At 40.4% G+C, this 17,994-nt stretch overlaps 1 protein-coding gene and 1 non-coding gene across 2 annotated transcripts; one reads left to right on the top strand and one right to left on the bottom strand.

The window, feature by feature from the left end:
- The first annotated feature begins 1,396 nt into the window (after positions 1–1,396).
- Positions 1,397–17,877, top strand: LOC124640312 (ATP-binding cassette sub-family A member 17-like). The gene is made up of 33 exons (XM_047178027.1): positions 1,397–1,409; positions 1,521–1,632; positions 1,969–2,201; positions 2,347–2,453; positions 2,770–2,943; positions 4,083–4,238; positions 4,470–4,686; positions 4,839–5,018; positions 5,099–5,271; positions 5,563–5,673; positions 5,806–5,929; positions 6,064–6,224; positions 6,428–6,601; positions 6,674–6,739; positions 6,985–7,120; positions 7,334–7,589; positions 7,835–7,920; positions 8,259–8,368; positions 8,954–9,061; positions 9,243–9,328; positions 9,395–9,470; positions 9,706–9,813; positions 12,930–13,082; positions 13,322–13,435; positions 13,701–13,857; positions 14,162–14,284; positions 14,774–14,968; positions 15,279–15,557; positions 15,786–16,027; positions 16,226–16,373; positions 16,737–16,947; positions 17,071–17,272; positions 17,433–17,877. The coding sequence occupies exons 1-33, from the start codon at positions 1,397–1,399 to the stop codon at positions 17,763–17,765; spliced, it is 5,124 nt and encodes a 1,707-aa protein (XP_047033983.1). The 3' UTR covers positions 17,766–17,877.
- Positions 3,119–3,191, bottom strand: Trnaf-gaa. The gene has a single exon. It is a non-coding gene; the product is annotated as a tRNA-Phe (tRNA).
- Positions 17,878–17,994: the final 117 nt, after the last annotated feature.

Below are 17,994 nucleotides of genomic sequence, written 5' to 3'. Positions count from 1 at the left end.
GCAACGTACGGGCGCTGGACGCTGGATGCCGTCGGGCCTGTCCTGAAGGGATGGCTCGATCGGCGGCACGGGTGCCTTTCGATGCGTCTGGTGCAGGTGCTGTCCGGGCATGGCTGCTTCGGATCGTACCTGCACCGGATTGGGAGGGAGGAGAATCCACAGTGTCACCACTGCGAAGCCACGGTGGATACGGCAGAGCACACACTTCAGGTGTGCTCATCGTGGGCTGAACCCCGCCGCGCCCTGATGGCAGTGGTCGGGAACGACCTCTCGCTTCCCAGCGTGATTGCCGCCATGCTGGGAAGTGAGGAGGCATGGGAAGCAGTAGCCTCCTTCTGTGAGGACACCATGTCACAGAAGGAAGCGGCGGAGCGCATGCGGGAGAACGACCCTCTCGCGGTGCCGCTCCGCAGACGAAGAAGGGGCAGAAGACGACAAACACGACGTCCGTCCCCATCCGCCCCGGGGGGCGATCAGCAGGCGACAGGCGCGGGGGCGCCACCGCCTGCATCACAAGGATCAACCCCTGCGCTCCGGCCATTATAAGGACCCTTCTCCACTAGGGGGAGGTATGAGGGGCCTGCCGTAAGGCGGGCAATCGCCGGTGAGGGACTGGACGCCATAGATTCCCAGACCCCCTCCACTCAGGCGAGGTCGGAGTGCCGCTGGGCCTTTTTAGTGGGTATACCGGAAACGATTTTACCGGGGAGTCCCACATACCCCTCTCCCGTCCCCCGACGGGAAGGGGATGCGTAATAGCATTTTTAGCCCAGCGACAACAAAAAAAAAAAAAAAAAAAAAAAAAAAGGATTATACAACCTTGTTACTTGTTTTAATAGGTACCTACTTGCTTGTTCCATACCTACTCGTCTGTTTCGATTGGCTTTCAGTATAATCAGCAGATGCAGTTGAGCAACCAGTGGTTTACATGGAGCGATCTTGATTGATGCTCAATACTTAAGTATAGAAAAAAAATACCCTGAATGTGGAACCTATTTTCTGCGCTGCGTACAAGACTAAATATGTAACTTTATGTCTATAGTCTTTACCATCCCTGTCTATTATTATTTCCATCGATATTATTTCGTGGACACAACATAACTTCAATATTCCTTAATATGTACCTATTGCTTGATATTCCATAATATACCTTTAACACTGCGAGAAAATCCTTCGGCTCTAAAATTCTTGGGAAAATTCTCGGGAAATCTAACGAATTTTCCTTATTATTTTCCACTAGTCTTTGTAAAAATCCGCTAAGTGTAGATATAAACACTCAGAGGTTAAATAAATCGATGCGATGCAGTGAGAATGAACCTATTACCATCCTATTACCTAAAACTATTATTTTAATTTTATTAAAACTTTGAAAAAGGTTGTAAAAGATATTAGGAGCATGACTGAGTTTCGTACGTATGACAATGTCTTAATAACGACAATCCTGTCATGTCATTAATTTCTGTGAAATACGGTATTTTTAATAAGGGACCAAATAATTGTATCTAAGTTTATTTTGATAGGTATTATGCATATACCTGAAACTAGGCCAGAACAGCCTCCGAGAAAGCCAATACGTAGTCGATTTCAACGCCATACATCCATTCTTATATGGAAATGTTATTTGCAAAGACAGTATGTTATTTATCTACGTTCATTCAAGTTCTTTTAGATTATTTAAAACACATTGTTATCATTTATATTGTATACTAAATAGCTGTTTTCCCGCGTTCCTGGGGAACCTCTTCCCGTATCGTGGTACAATATAGCCTATGTTATTCAGGGATAGTGTCGTTTTCCAACATTGAAAGAATTTTTCAACTCGGTTTACTAGTTTCAAAGCCCTTAGATTACAAACAAACAAACAAAAATATTTCCTTTTTATTATATCACCTAGTATTCTAGATTTTACTACTCATTTACACACTAAACACAATCCTGAAGGCATTTCAAATACAAGGGCCATTTCAGACGAAGATGGGGCCTTTTACTCATAGAAGCAGGATTTGGAGTCATCCTATTTCTGGTAGCCATCTGGATAGCCAGGCCAGTGTTCCTGACACCACTGCAGGATGAACCGGAACCGGCCCTGGCTTCAGCTGACGTCCTGGCTTCGTTGCACACGAACAACATTTTGGGATATGCGCCGAATATAGAGCCTTATATCACGGTTATGAGAAGGGCATCTGTTCTTTTAGGACTTGGTGAGCTATTATCTGCTAACTGCTAATCTTGTAAAGTAGGTAGGTATAAAAGTTACTATGGTCAACTTCACCGAAAAGATGCTGAAGAAACTTTTTAGATGAAGCTTTAATCATACATGCGCAAACCGTCCGTATTTGCTTCCAGAAATAATGAAAGCACCAACTGAAGACGATTTAAATGAGATGCTCTACAATCAGTCTCGAGGTGTACCTCTTAGGAGTCCTGTCATCTGGGTTATTTGGAAACCTAAGGTTAGTTAATTTTAAGAGGAAAACATAAACCAAATATGTTAATCTTATACTTAAGGTAAATCTAGAAGGTTGCCTGATGAAGTTGCACGCATCTGATACCACCTGAAATTGCGTCGAACGCGTTGATCATCGACCGCCTTCCATCAATCACAAAAGGCATTTTCAGAATATAGAAAAAGCATTTTAAATAAATGAGGTATAGATTAGGCATATTGCCTAGGCCTAAATCATGAGCCTGCTTAGTTAATTTAGGGATTTGTAAACCGCCCGAAATCTTTGATTCAATTGGGCAGGTGTTTATGTCATCACTTTTCAGGACGGCAATGTATGGCAGCTGAATATCCGCAGCACGGAGCGAGCTCGTTACGTCACCAGCTTTGAGAACCGGGAGACCTCCAACCCTCACCTGCGGGCTGGCTTCCTTGCCGTTCAGCTGGCCATCAGCCAAGCCATCATCGAGTACTCCACTGTTGTCACGCCGAATTATGAGGTGAGAACGGCTAGATGTATGTTTAGAAATTGTTTCTAGTAAGCTTTTACAGGTGTTCAAGATATTCATTTGCATTGATTCATTTTAAATTCAGAATTCGATATGCTAAAGAATTCAAAGTTTCATTCTAAACTGATAAACTGTCAAAAGATGGATGCAATTTCAAAAAAAATACTGCCGAAACCCGGGATCGAACCAGGGACCTTTAGATCTTCAGTCTAACGCTCTCCCAACTGAGCTATTTCGGCTGTTACGAAGACTGCATGTAAAGTACCTACTTTCTTCAAGATCGAGTTCCAGATCTTCAGTTTAAACTGAATCAAAACTGAATTACTTATTTCGGCTACTCGTTATAACTAGCATAGCATTTCATTTCGTGGAGCAAATCAAAGATGTGGCTGCCACATGTAAGCGATATGACTGTAAAATCCTAGGCATTAGGTAGTTTTGAGTTCTCCCATAGTTTACAATCTCTATGGTTTCGCATTGTTCAGTCGAAAAATAGTAAACAATAACAACTGATGCAACATTAACTCGCATGTTACGTGGAGCATACTGCAATCAGATGCGTGCATTGCAGGCCCAGAGAAATGCATGTACTTAATGACCATTGATTAAAAAGAACAAAGGACGGGGGCGATCTGCCTGCGAAATCGGAAACGATTCCGCGACATGATGGATGAAAATCCATCATGTCGCTGTAGGTAGATTCCGTACCTACACCCTTAAGACTCCTTTTATTTGTTCTCTTATACGAGGCCGACGAATGCTTTATTCTATCCGATGTCTCTTTCTTTGTTGTAAAATGTATTGTGTGTATAATGATTTCTTTATTAAAAAAATATTCGAATTGAGAACCTCTTTTTTTGAAAGTCGGTTAAAATAAAAGATGTTTAATGCATTATTTATTTTTATAGGTACTCTAGTAATTTAGCCTGAAGAGAGCTAGAGTATCCGAATATGGATGGGTCCGGACACCTGTTTATCAATAGTAATGTATTTGACCTTAACTTTAAATATCTTAGGGCCCGATCATGTATGCTTTCCACGATTCAAGGCTAATTTTACTTTTATACTGCAATTATAGGTAAACGATATCATCATTCTGACTTCCAAACGATTGTCTAACATTGTTTTAGATAAAGCTGGTGGCTATGCCAGTATCTCCGCTGATGGAGGAGTCGGGAGTACGGAAGGCGCTGTCAGGCATTCTGCTCTGCATCACCCTGGCGCTTATACCGCCAGTGTTGGAAACTCAGGCCCTGGTCGTCACAGAAACTGTCAACATGTTTAAAGTGAGTTTATTGTTAAGAATTTGTACGGTGTGGTTTCGGACATGAGTCATGTAGAAGAATAAATGGACCAAAATCCTAGCCGTGTCACCGGACGAAGCTAACAATTCCAATTTAAAATTTCAGTCAAAGAAAGCCAGCTTTTTCGGAAGTCGTTTGATATATAATGTCTGGCGGCTGGATCTCAAACTCATGATTGCTGATATCGGTGTGATGATACTGTTTTGTCCCCAGCGTGCTCTCCGCCTACGTAACGTGGGCTACTCCTCGATGTACGTGAGCTGGCTAGTCTACGCTTACCTGACGGCGCTGCCCATCTGCGTCCTGGCGTCAATCACCCTCATCCTGATATTCAGGTGGATACACTTGTTCGCCGCAATGCTGGTGGTGCTGGCGTATATGTCCGTCATGATCATGCTAGCTTTGATGTTGGGGATGTTTCACAATAAAGGTACTCCACTTTTCTTAAAAGCTTCGTAGTAACGTTACCGTTAGTTTAAAGATAAGACTTCAGCAGTTTGACTCAAATTCTTCACTTTCTGAAGAATTACACAGACATGTCAACACTGTTGCTCACATCAGAATCACCGTTGGTAATTTCAGCGATCATCGCATGCATCTGGACCACACTATTCACGCTCTTGCAAACGTACCTTGCCGAACTGCTAGTCCATCATCAGTACGACTTGAAGCACAGTGCGCTGACATTTGTACTGCATCTGATTTTACCACCTATGGGACTGGTGCACGCCTTGAATAAATTCGCATTGCTGCAGACTGGACGTAAGTTCTTTTATATTGTAGTAACAGGAAAAGATCAAGTGAACAAAAATACTATGATATTAATTTGATTTAATATCCAGGTGAACATGGAAAAGAGAGTGAAACCAGCTCCTTAGTATACATGATAACGTCTTGGAGCATCATGAACATGTTGTACTTCGGCGTGCTGATGATGCTGCAGCGCACCATCGGCCAGCAGCGAGCTATAGGCGGCCAGGTGTCATGGAAGTCTATCATATTCAAGAAGGTTGAAGTAAGTGTATGGTGTTAACTACCAGCAATATTTTGGACAATGTATGAAGCTAAAGTCTTGAAGATAGTGTCTTTGCACTTACTGAAAATAAAATACATATAAAACACTTGGTGTGGGCGCTATAGTCTTCTTCTTCCAGTGTCTCTTGAATCTCAGTGTTTGTTATATTCTATCACTAAGCCACGAATTTTGCATTTAACGAAAAAAATACCTATTTACTTACGACATTATATGAATTTACGTAAAATGATAAAGATATATGCATGCTAGCCGGTAGCCTTATTTTTACAGGATCACAACCAATTGCGTCAGATTGAAGCTCCTCTGGGAAACAAGCGTGGAGATCTGCAAGAAGTTGACGAGTTTGTGGCAAAGGCTATCAGCTTTCGAGATGTATCCAAGGTTAGTTTAATTTATTAAGGTCCAGTTTAGGTAACCCCGTAAAAATAATTGCGTCTAAGTATTGACACAATTTTGCTCATTAATTATTATTGTATTCAGACAAACATTAATATAGGCACTTTAACATTTCAGAGCATCATGGGAGTCCCAGTGCTCAGCAACGTCACGTTCGACATATACCGCGGGGAGTACACTATACTGTACACTGAGAGGGTCCAGGAATTAATGATTCAGACTATTGATGACTTGATTACCGGTAAATTTCTGGTTTGGAGATGTAATGTTCCAATTGCCATGGACTTTTGAAGCCATCCTTTTGTGTAGGTCAATCCATCTTTATTGTTAATACAGCAGTTACAATATATTCTTAAATCTTAATGTTCCACCTAGGTTTAGCGCTCCCGGATCACGGGACCGTCAACGTTCTCGGAGAGACTATTCAGCACGACACTCAAGTTATGACGTCACCACAGATGATGGGCTACTGCCACCGCTCTGAGACCCTCATTGAAGACCTTACCGTTCACGAGCACTTTATTATGTATACTATGGTTAGTTAGCGAAATCCCTTTTTAGTAAAACTACAGATTCCTTTGTAGATCATGAGTACCTAGATTGAAGTAAATATCACATTTTGAGTGAAAGAGATAATTTAAAGGTCATATCTGAATATTATTAAGTATTTGAAGTAGTTTTCCCTACTTTACCTTTCACAACCACTAATGCCTACCATACTTGTGTCTTCGTTCATCAGATTTGCTTATGGAACCAAAATAAGATGAGCATAATAGAGTACGCTCACATTAGATCAAAGCGTTTGCTGAAGGAGTGTGACTTAGAGTCGGTGAGACACGAGCGCGTCAGGAACTTAAACATGTACTACCGAGCTCAGCTGTGTTGGGCCATTGCCATGCTATTGGAGCCTAGGGTAAAGACTGGATCTTTGTGTAGTTTTTCTCTAAAGAAGACTATTTCGTACTCAACATTTTGAAACTTTCAGGTCGTGGTCATACCATATTTCATGGACCTTACAGGATATATCTCAGTTATTACAGACAAAATAATGGTACCTACTTAAATTATTTTATTTCTAACGTATTTAACTCTCACTCAAACTTTTTTGAGCACATGGATGAGCGATTTGTACCTAATACGAAACGAAAAATCTCTAACGATTGTAATGTCGCTTCAGGGTTTCAAATGTACTAAGACATCACTTAACGAAGAATTACGAAAAGTTACATCCTATTTTGTCCGCTATGATACACTTTTTCACTTATTTTATCATATAGGTAATGTAAACATTTTCAGCAATACAGGAAATATATAACAATAGTCACTCAATACTTCTCAAGCATTCAACTCGAGTCCGGGGATCGAATATTTATGTTCGACAGCAAGTTCCTGGTCTTTGGAGGCACTCCAGCCTATATGTTCTTCAGATATGGTATGGACTACAAGAAGTGTGCCTACATCCTCTTTACCATTATTCAAAATTTTATTTTAATGGTACTTTGCCAGTTACGAAAAACCTAGGGATGTACCTAGAGAATTCATTATTCCTAAGTATGCTAATCTGCGGCTGCTGGATTTTTCATGTACGTTACGCTCACCCCACCGCAGTATTTCAAATATTTTACTTAGTTTTATTCGTCCAAAGGTCGCGAATACCGAGTACGTATGACAATTCATTCCGATGACAATTGTGATGAAATGATGGACAAGTTAATTGAAAGGGCGCAAAATGCCGGGGCCAGAGTTCGAGCTCATCTTGGTTCACTGCTCATACTGAGGCTACCGGCGAACCCTTCTGCAGTCGTCGCTGAACTTGTGAAAGATTTAACTGAAAATGCAAGCAAATATGGACTGACTTCGTTTAACATTAGCGTGCCTGATTCTGAAGAGGTTTGTAGAAGGTAAGTTAAAAACTTTCTACTTTCTACTAATTTTCAGTATACGCTTTATATAGCGCTTTAAAGAACTGGCGTGAAGATACAGGTTTATTCCTGTATGGTGTTCGAATTTTTAAGAGGCTGTCACTTAGACGAGCGTGGTGACATTCGCTTCCAAAAAAGGAGGTATGGTTGTTTGACTTCGCTTGGTGTGCCCAAAAAAATACTTAGGTTTGGTTATAAATACGGTGTCATATTGATATTTTCAGAGCAATAACGGAATCAAGGTCCAGTGTTAGCTATTTTAAGACTATTGGCTCCGAAAGATCTAGACGGGCGCTAACTAGACTTGCAGGTATACGCTTATTGGACAATTTTCTATCACTGTCTGAATACACTATGCCGTGAAATTACGCTACCGAAGTTTCAAATGTTCCTATCCCGTAACTGCATCGGCAACCAGACCGAAATTGCAGAGAGAATACGTTGTCCTGTCGCCGAATTGCCTTTGAATTGATTTATCAAGTGAATTTTGCCTGAACGCTATCTTTGACACAATTTTGGCATTTTGGTCAGTAATGCAAATAGCATTGCAGGCGAGAATTTCGGTCTTGTAATTTCGGTACAGTGTACCTATTCAGACACGAAGAGTTAGGACATTTTATATTATACTCTTGTTTATTCTTCTCCCAGAACCAGTGAAATGGAAGAGGCGCACTTCCTTCCTCAACACACATATCGGCAGCATCTTTTGGAAGTTTTTCACATTTCATATGTATAACAAACTCATTTTTGTTGTCACTGTAAGTATAATACTGTTACAAAATTAAGCCAATTCTTTGGGAAAACCACCTGAGAATGTTTAATCATCATCATCATTATCTCAGCCATAGGACGTCCGCTGCTGAACATAGGCCTCCCTCTTTGATCTCCACAGATACCTGTTGGAAGCGACCTGCATCCAGCGTCTACCGGCGACCGAATGTTTAATATACCCAAATAATTCTGTAATTTTGAAAAGCGAAATGTCGAATTTTTTCTTCACTTAAAAACACTAGAAGAAGTATCGTATCCCTACTAATATTATAAATGCGAAAGTAACTCTGTCTGTTACGCTTTCACATCTAAACCACTAAACTGATTTTAATAAACTTTGGTACAGAGATAGAGTTGACCTTGAGAAAGAGCATAGGATAGTTTTTATCCCGGACTTTTGTAGAATTTTCTTGGAAATGCGATATAACCGAACTCTACGCAACCGAACCGAAGTCGCGGGCGGAAGCTTGCACATTTTTATTCCTAATCACTATTAAAAAGTAATTTGCATAGGTATTATGAAAAGCAACAAATAAAAACGCGACGTGAGTTTTCATTCGATGGTTTTGCAGCTAGTTGCAGCGGTGATGGCGGGGGTGTCTCTCGGGCTGTCTCTGTTATCTGTGCTCACTCACATGGACGATGACAAGGGCAGCAACAAGAAAATATTAACTGGAGAAGTAAGTACACCGACATCATGTTGTGTTGTATTCAGTACAGTCAATTTCGCTCATTACATTCCGAAGCTTTTAGTTACAGTAGTAGGTATAAGGCCTCCCTTTTTTTCTGCCAATCGTTACCCAGAGCCATATAGTTCGGATATGTGCCTCATTCGTCCATAATTTCTTGATTTAGTCCCAGACACTAGCTGTGGAAAACTTGGAATTAAGCACTACCCTCGTGTTAAGGGTTGACGATTCCCCCGCCGGCCGATCCATCGCTAATGGGTAAGTCGTAATTATATTACCAAGTTATCATGCTCGATAAGACTTTGAAAATGTTCGCATTTTCAGGTATGTGCTATCAGATACAAAAGCAACTGAACGTGAAATACAGAATATGGAGTATACAGCTTTGCCACACACAGAGGTAACTGGAGTGATAAGGCTTAAATTTTAAATCTGCCTTTATATATCGATCGTGAATTTTCTTTGAAAAGAATGAATACTGGCAGTGACAGCTAGAGCGAACACTCATACATTTAGTTGAGAAAGCTATAGAACTAAATTTAATACTACATGAATCAACGCCAGGATGTCCTTCACTAAACCACAACCATAATCAAAATGTGTAAAAAGTAAAGAGAACCATAAATCTGTTGCAGAGTCTGACGGAATACTTGGTGACCCGCGCCATTGATGCACCCCAACTGTACGTGTATATGTATGCCTATGGCATGGATGTCTCTTCTGACAAAAATGGCTCTATTTCAGTGAGTTCTAAATAGATGAGTCTTCTTGTTTGTCCTTTTTTATTTTATTTTTAAGATTGCCCGCAACTTCGTCTGCGTGGGCAATATAGAATAGTCAAAATACTACTTATCCCGCAGGTGCATTCTTTCACGTGACAGTATAATTAGGATTAGCACTTAGCAGTCGCATAGATTCATTGATCAAGGTTGTGTTGTGGATGTGACCATTTATCTAAACAAAAGAAGTAAAGTTTGTGACGTTGTGAATATCTCTGGATCTAGTCAGCCAATTTGGAAAATTATTACGTATGGTGCGTAAGTAATTTTCACAGGAAACAGTTATAATCTATGTCTATATGCTTTGAGTCTGACAAAGCTGTCATTTGTACATTTTCTGCAGCTGCTGCGACTAATCAGAAGCCAGAAAGTCTGTCAGTCTTACCATGGATATCGGCTTGTGTAGTTGACTGGATTGAAGATAGGTAGATAGGTAGTCGCTCCAAGCAAAATATTGGTACTCAAACAGATTCGGTGACTGGAAGCCAACACCAACATAGTTGGGGAATAGCTGGATGGATGATAAAATGAGTCATCATCATCAGCAGGCGCATAGGGTAGGATAGTTTCACTACTGGGGAGAAACACTTGTATGACGGGGATTTTCTGTGCACTTACTCACTATGGTAAGGCTGACCCCACATTAGGCGTGCGCGATCCTCGGGCGTGTGAGTAGCGCGGGCGTCGCGAGCACGCTGCATGAACGTCGCGTTTTGCTGCCCTGCGGCATGTGTGAAGAGTGCAAGCGACGCGCTCGCGGCGAGCACGCGGCGCTCGAGTTGCGTTCTTACCCCTTCGCCTGCTATCCCCGCCGCCCGCTAAACGCCTTAGCAGTTAAACGTCAAGGAGAGCGGCGCGTGCGCGCCGCGAGCGCGCTGTAGGTAAATGCCGCAGGGCAGCAAAACGCGACGTTCATGCAGCGTGCTCGCGACGCCCGCGCTACTCACACGCCCGAGGATCGCGCACGCCTAATGTGGGGGAGGCCTAAGCCGGGACTCCACCGAAATGTTTGCTTTAGTTCACGAATAGGCAAAATGTACGTATCTGTGAGAGTCCACTTCATGTTTTGGTACTTGAAACCTGCAGTTTTGCCAAGATTTTCAAAATGTACGCTTGCAATTTGTCATTTCTTGGTGGAGCCAGCAAATCGAAAGGAACATAAGTGTTGTATACTGTGCGTCACTACCGCACACCGGGAAAATTTCGCTCTTGCGGAGGACGTTTATATACCATATTTTGTGTCACCCAGGACGACAGTAAGTATCCACCGAAACGCTTTCAAAGATCTGATGAACGAACAAATCAGACCTGACTTGGTCACCTGGGGCCAATCAGAGCTCTATGAAGCGATCATATGCTTTGGCTCCTACTGTTATTGTGGTTTCTGAAAATTTATTCACCTCATTCAACGATGAATGTAATTCTGATGGTACTATTAAGAACACTTGCTTAGCGCAGAAGCTGACGTTGGCAGGTCGACTCTTTTGACTTCTCGAATAGGATACCATTGGTTTTTGTGCAATGCACACCTGCAATGCATGCTGGATTAGGATAGGATACAGGTGGATAGGATTTGCAACAGAGAACAATTCTGTCTTTGTGATTGAATGACATCAAACGTAGTTTTATATAAAAGGTGTTTTTTTAGACTTGGCTCGGGTCTTACTGAGACTGTTCGTAATCGTGACCAGTGTATTTGCGATCAGAAGTTGAAAGTAAGCATGTCTCTGGTATGCGACGCGCAATTTGTACGTTTTCAGACGCATAAAGCATTTTACGTGTGTATGGTATTAAATCGAGAAAGCTCCCATTTCTTATCTGCACTTTGTATCTGGGCTTGTTCTTAAAGCTACAGAATCCTACATTACCTACCTACCTCACGCTTAGCAGCGCTTGCGAGAGACAGATACTCCTTTCTTCTAGGATTAAGTTAACATATTTTGCATCAGAAAAAATAATGGAGGTCTACTTAATACTACTCACTCAAAGTAATTTGTTTTAAGGCCACCACTAGTGGAAGATAAGCTAAACTATGTCTATGAAAAAATCCTGATATAAACTCCATCTGTAACTTTAAATGATAATTAATTGTTATACTAAAGTCATCATTTTTGACATAATATTCAAAAAATAATTTAGATGGCACCGTTTTAAATTTGGCTGAGAACTATTATTTTCCTTTCATCAAGGTAATAATTATAATTGGATTTTGATGTGGCTCGGCAAACTGACAAACACTATTGAAATGTCTATCGAAAAATTACACTACGTGTTAAAATATGGTGAATTACGGAAAATACACAACTCCATCTGTTGAAATAATAATCCTCTATAAAGAATGTATGGTAATTTATTGTCATTTACCACCTCGCTCCTTTGACAAATTTTATGTATTTTATTTAACACAGATTACCACAGATGGAGCTACTTTAACCTTGGCTAAACACAATTTTCATTTTTTTTTTCTTCCGAATATACTTATGAAGGTGTGATTTTCTGTGTAAAGGTTAATAATAGGCCGATCAACTAATATAAGTACAACATTCAAATGTACAGTTTTGACAAACAGATTGCGTGTCGTAATATTTTACATCTTGAATTCACAAAATTAATCATATCTTTTGATAGAGTGAATCGATTTCGATGAAACAAAAACTAAGTAATACCCCAAGTTACGTAGAATTTTTGCATGTAAGCATTGTCTGCATTGAATTCGTAGATTTTACGTGAATCCCGAACAAACAAACAGATAAACAGACAAACAGACAAAAATGACAAAAATGATGGAAATGGGTTCTGTTAGTTATCCTTTAACATGCTGGCTATTTTTTTTGCCAATTTCTTCAATGTACAAAAATTACTTTTCTACAGATTTATTATATGTATAGATTTAGATTTGAGGGGTTTTACTTGATGACCAACCAACAATCAAAAGCAGCTGATTTTCGTTCTATTTCTTTAACAAAGACCTCTAGAGCAGTTATCTCAATCTTCAATATTTTCAACGAACTTACATTGAACTATTACAGATTATATTATTTATCCATTTGTTTTAAATCAATTCTTATCTCCGATATTAGGTGCAAGCGCTGTACAGTCCGATCCACCATGACCATGGAGCGGCAGCCCGGTCGCTGGCGAGAGTGTTCATGGCACTCCTGCGTCACTACACGGGTTTCATGGACGCTAGCATCAAGATCAAAGACGACCCCCTCGCCTTGGACCTCTCTCCGGTACATTTTAATATTTGATCCGCAAAAATGATAAAGATACTTAATTTTCATCACAATATTTATCTTATCAAAATGATTTCGTTGTTGAACTTCGCGTCGCTCGATGACAAAATCTGAGATATACCTGAATTGTGCGGTGCGATAATAGCAAAAATTCGTCACAGGTAGGTACATCACACCATCAGGCAATGACTGCCGTTTTGACTTAAGGAGTAACCAAAATAATTTCATATTTCCAGTGGATGAAAGACGTGGCCAACCCACCTTTGTTTATTCAGTTTCTCTTGATATTGACCATTTCGCACATCACGCTCTTACCATCGAAGGAGTTTGGACTGGTTAGACACATTCAGGTAATCTTTAAATTTAGTCAATTGTAAATTTCTTCCATACTAGCGAGATTAGATGTAGCGAAATGAAATTTATTTGTCTGCTTGCTTGTACGCGCTTATCGTAGGAACTATTGGTGTGATTAAAACTAAATCAAAAGATTTTTCTAAAATATGAAAGAGAACTTAACATCCATTTCACATGTATTACATAATCCGAAATAAGCGGGAGGATAACACATTGCCACATCAACTGATAATTTCTTAAAATTAAACGAAAACATTCCAGAAGCATGCGCAGAACTTCTCCCCCTTGCGCTACTGGTTCACTCTGTACTTATGCGACTTACTGCTGTACTGGATCCTGGTGATCGCCATGAGCATCATCATGATCACGATCATTTTCGTCGCTATCCCCATGTCACACATCCAGGCGGCCGATCTTTGTTAGTAACTGATCTTTGTTTCTCCTTATTACATTTGGTTGATATTCATAGCTTCCTAGCATCTGTTCTTTACTGGTAAATACATATTTAGTTACTAGTTACATGAATACGTCCCAAGGTTTAACCACCCCGACATCGACCAATACCGCTGTTTTGTTTCTTTCTTTTAATTCGGTCTTACTTTTCTGGTTATTTGTCCTTCCAAAGAATGATGCTCTAAAATGCATAATTATATAATTTTAGCAAACTTACATATATTAAAGGTATATATTGTGTTTCCTTATTTTAATCCTTTATATTGCAGTTATAGTACCGTTCATGCTGACCGTGTATGGCATCGGGTGCATACCACAAGCGTATGTGTTCAGTTTGGGGCCGCGGATGGCTCTGAACACTATGACCTTCATCATCGTCAACCTTGTCTTTGGTATGCTATCAAATATTTAAACTTTATGCCTGTTTTAATTTTTATGTAGGTACAATCACAATCTACGATGTTAAAAGAGGCTGACGTATTACCATTTGAGATTAATCAGACAGCAAAACGAAGTTCGCTTTCAACCTAATGGGTTTTCTGCTTTTATGTTACGAGCGGCAAAGCTTGGCTAATACGTATTTTTTCTTTCCTCTTATAAACAAATAACAACGAAGATACACACAACAACAACACTATTGAATTCTGTGTTACGTCACTTTAAAGTGCACACAGACGTGACGTCCCTAGTCTCCATTCTCAATTTTTGTTGTATTATATCTTAGTAAATAAGTAATGTTTTGTTGAACTATAAAATACATACCCAACATTTTTTGTCAATCTAAAATGTGGACTAATTAGAATCACTATTTTTAACAGGCTGTCGTCACGCCTATTAAGCTTAGATTAAGCTAAGAATCAAAGAAACTTTGTTCCACACAGGTGAAACAACAACGGTAGCGAAGATATTTTACGGCGACGCTCTGAGCTACGCTCTGGACTTCATGAGCCTGTCCCCGCAGTTCAACATGGCTTACGCCTATGTCAAGATCAAGCAAATATTCCTCTACAATAGCGAGTGTATCATATTTCAGACCAAGAATCTTTGCTCTGCGAATACTTTCCACAAGTGTTGTCGTAAGTTTTATTTAAGAAATCACTGTTATAAATACCTGTACCTGATTTTGTGGTATCCAGACACGAATAACATAACCATCTTTCTAAAAAGTACGCCGGGACTGGACGTCTATCTTTGTTCCGGACCCTTCTCCGAACGGAGACTGATTGAAAGATCCAGATGAATTTTGTAATGTCTTATGCCTTCAGAATATCCTTTTGGATCTTTTGGTTTCTGGATGAACCATTCCATCCGTTGCTGTTATTATTGCTTAAATAGGTACGTCATCATAAGACATATCTAGATAACATATTGTATAACTCCTTGCAGAAAAATGTGGTGTGCTTCAGGATTGTTTCTCCAGAAAAAGTTACTTTAATCGCCATTCGGGTGTCTTAATGGAGGTGTCAGCGATGTTCACGACGGCCATGTTTTTCATGCTGCTGCTTATGCTGGTGGAGTACAGGTTATTCTATCGCATCTGGCACACGGCCACTTCTACCTGGGCCAACAGGGACAAGCCGCTGGATGACCAACTCTCTCCTGGCTGTGAGGAAGAGAAAAAGAATGTTTTAAATAAAAAGGCACAGCTTAGTAAATTGATGCAAAGTAAGTTCGGCAAGTTTTTGCAATGCATTTAAGGGACTGTGGTCTGTGATGCTTATTCTATAGTTTGTATGTTGGCTGATAGTGAAAAAAAAATACCATTTACCTACCTGTTGAACTTTGTTTCAAATATGTAATTTATACCATTCTGTGTGAGCTTATACTATCCAACAAAAAAACATTGATGTACTTACGCTCACTTGTCAACATAGCTATGACTCCCTATTTTAGGTAACGAAGTAGACAAGTTCGGCGAGTACCTTCTAGCCGCGGGCATAACATTGCGTTCCGGGGGAGTCTACGCAGTTCACAACATTTACCTGGGCATCGGTAAGGGGGAGGCGATAGCACTCTCCGGACTTAAGCGTCACGGCCGCACCTTGTTGTGCGAAGTGCTGGCCGGCTACAAAAGCCCCTGTGATGGAAACCTTTGGGCCATGTCGAAGGATAAGCTAATGACGGAGCCACATCAGGTAGGTCGTCTGCCAGATGATTGAAGCAATGATTTCAAATTAAGGCCCCTCTTTTTTAATAGTCCAAACGCTTTAAGAGAGGTGTATCATTCAATTGGTGTCTATAAAAAAAATTATCAGCTTTTATACAATCTAGGTATTCAGAGTTTTCTGATTTGTCTTCTTAGGGCTTTTTAACCTATCCAAACATATTTACAGTACAGCCAACATGTATCAATCAGCTGCCAGGAAGATATGTTGCCTTCGTGGATGAAGGTCCGAGAAGCGCTCTCTATGATTGCGGCGCTGCGTGGCGTGCCCAAGAAATATATCAATGAAGAAGTTACTAACTATATTAATGCTCTCGGTTAGTTGTAACACTGTTTAGAAGTATAGATATACTTCTATACTAATATTATAAAGAGGAAAACTTTGTTTGTTTGTTTGATTGTAATGAATAGGCTCAAAAACTACTGGACAGTTTTTAAAAATTCTTTCGCCATTCGAAAGCTACATTATCCACGAGTAACATAGGCTATATTTTATCCCGGTACGGGCAGTAGTTACCACGGGACGCGGGTGAAACCGCGGGAAAACGGCTAGTAGTTAATAATATATCAATAGGTATTGCCATCGCACTGTCAATTTTCTCTTTCAAGTTGATCATAACTTTTATTAGCTTGAGATTCCTTTTATTTACTTTCAAAATCTTGTTGTCTTCATCATCCAGAACTCTACAGGGAAGCGAACAAACACATATGTGACATTCCCCCGATCGACCGCACTCGACTGAACTTCGCGGCCGCGGTGATTGCCGCGCCACCCATCATTGTATTAGACGAGTGCACGGCCTACCAGAAGTTCTCCGTCAGACGAGAGATGTACCGCATACTGAACATGCTCAAAAAGAGGGGTCATGCTATCTTTATCAGCTCTTTCAGGTACAGCCTTTGAAAGCTTCGACGTTAATGTGACACATACCTCTTTTCCCTTCCCTGAACTATCTTTAGGTCTGAACTATAAGTCCAGTATACTCCACCAAAACTAATATGTCTAAACTCCAGCATAGAGAGCCACATGCCAGTGACAAACCGGCTAGCCTTCTTGCTGGACGGGCGCATTTACGACTTGGACACGGTGGACAACCTGGTGGAACGATACAGCGACAAAGGGTACACCGTCGTGGTACATCTGAAGGACGAGGTGGATGTCGAGCTCATGTTTGCGCGCTATTTTAGAGACTTCATAGTCAATGATACTAGTGAGGTAAGTGTTGAGTGCGATTTTTTCACTATGTAGTTATGCCTGTTAATGAATGTCCAGAAAGCAGGAATTGTCTAACCATCAGCTTGGTTGCTTTAATGCTAATCTACAGTAATATACTAATTTTACCATTGGTAGTTCAATAATTGTATTTTATTTTAAGGTGCTCGTAAACGTCCAAGTACAGGACGCGGATCTAACTTGGTCACAAATATTCGCGAAAATGGAAGCTCTAAAGGCCGAGAATCGGGAAGTGTATTCGTATATCGTCACCGTAATTCCTATAGCCTATATTTACAATTCCATCATGAATAAGAGTACAGGCAATCTGACGGCTAAAGGTATGTTCTCGTCCAACTGGATAAAGAAGTTGCTGTCTATTAAACCTGAGGTCATGCCCAAGCCTCAGGCTCTGAACAAGCTCATACCGTTTGATCAGAAGTATGATATCACCAAGTTGAAGGAACTGCCTTGGTCTGTCATATTTCATAGGTAAGTAGTTTTTTTTTCAACGGCTTTATTCTGTTCGTTATATTTTTATACACTTATGGTGTAGATTGTCCAAAGAAACCGCTATTCATTTTTTTTACTCTTGTCTCTTATGTTTAAGAATGTTTTAATTTTATGTTTGCAGAATATTTAAACGTATGTAGGTAGAGGTTTATTAATGTAAGCGACTTACAATTTTAAGTTAATAAGACTATGTGTTGACGTTGATTGCTTAA

This window comes from Helicoverpa zea, chromosome 20 (genome assembly GCF_022581195.2).
Source record: "Helicoverpa zea isolate HzStark_Cry1AcR chromosome 20, ilHelZeax1.1, whole genome shotgun sequence".
NCBI classification, from domain to species: Eukaryota; Metazoa; Arthropoda; class Insecta; order Lepidoptera; family Noctuidae; genus Helicoverpa; species Helicoverpa zea.
Note: the sequence above shows the minus strand (reverse complement) of the source record. Positions and strands in the feature narration are given on the sequence as shown.

Bases quoted from the DNA above. Each gene is read 5' to 3' on its own strand.
- LOC124640312 (XM_047178027.1), top strand. The intron at 2,944-4,082 runs GTGAGAACGGCT...ACATTGTTTTAG, and splicing joins TTGTCACGCCGAATTATGAG to ATAAAGCTGGTGGCTATGCC. The intron at 13,083-13,321 runs GTACATTTTAAT...TCATATTTCCAG, and splicing joins TCGCCTTGGACCTCTCTCCG to TGGATGAAAGACGTGGCCAA.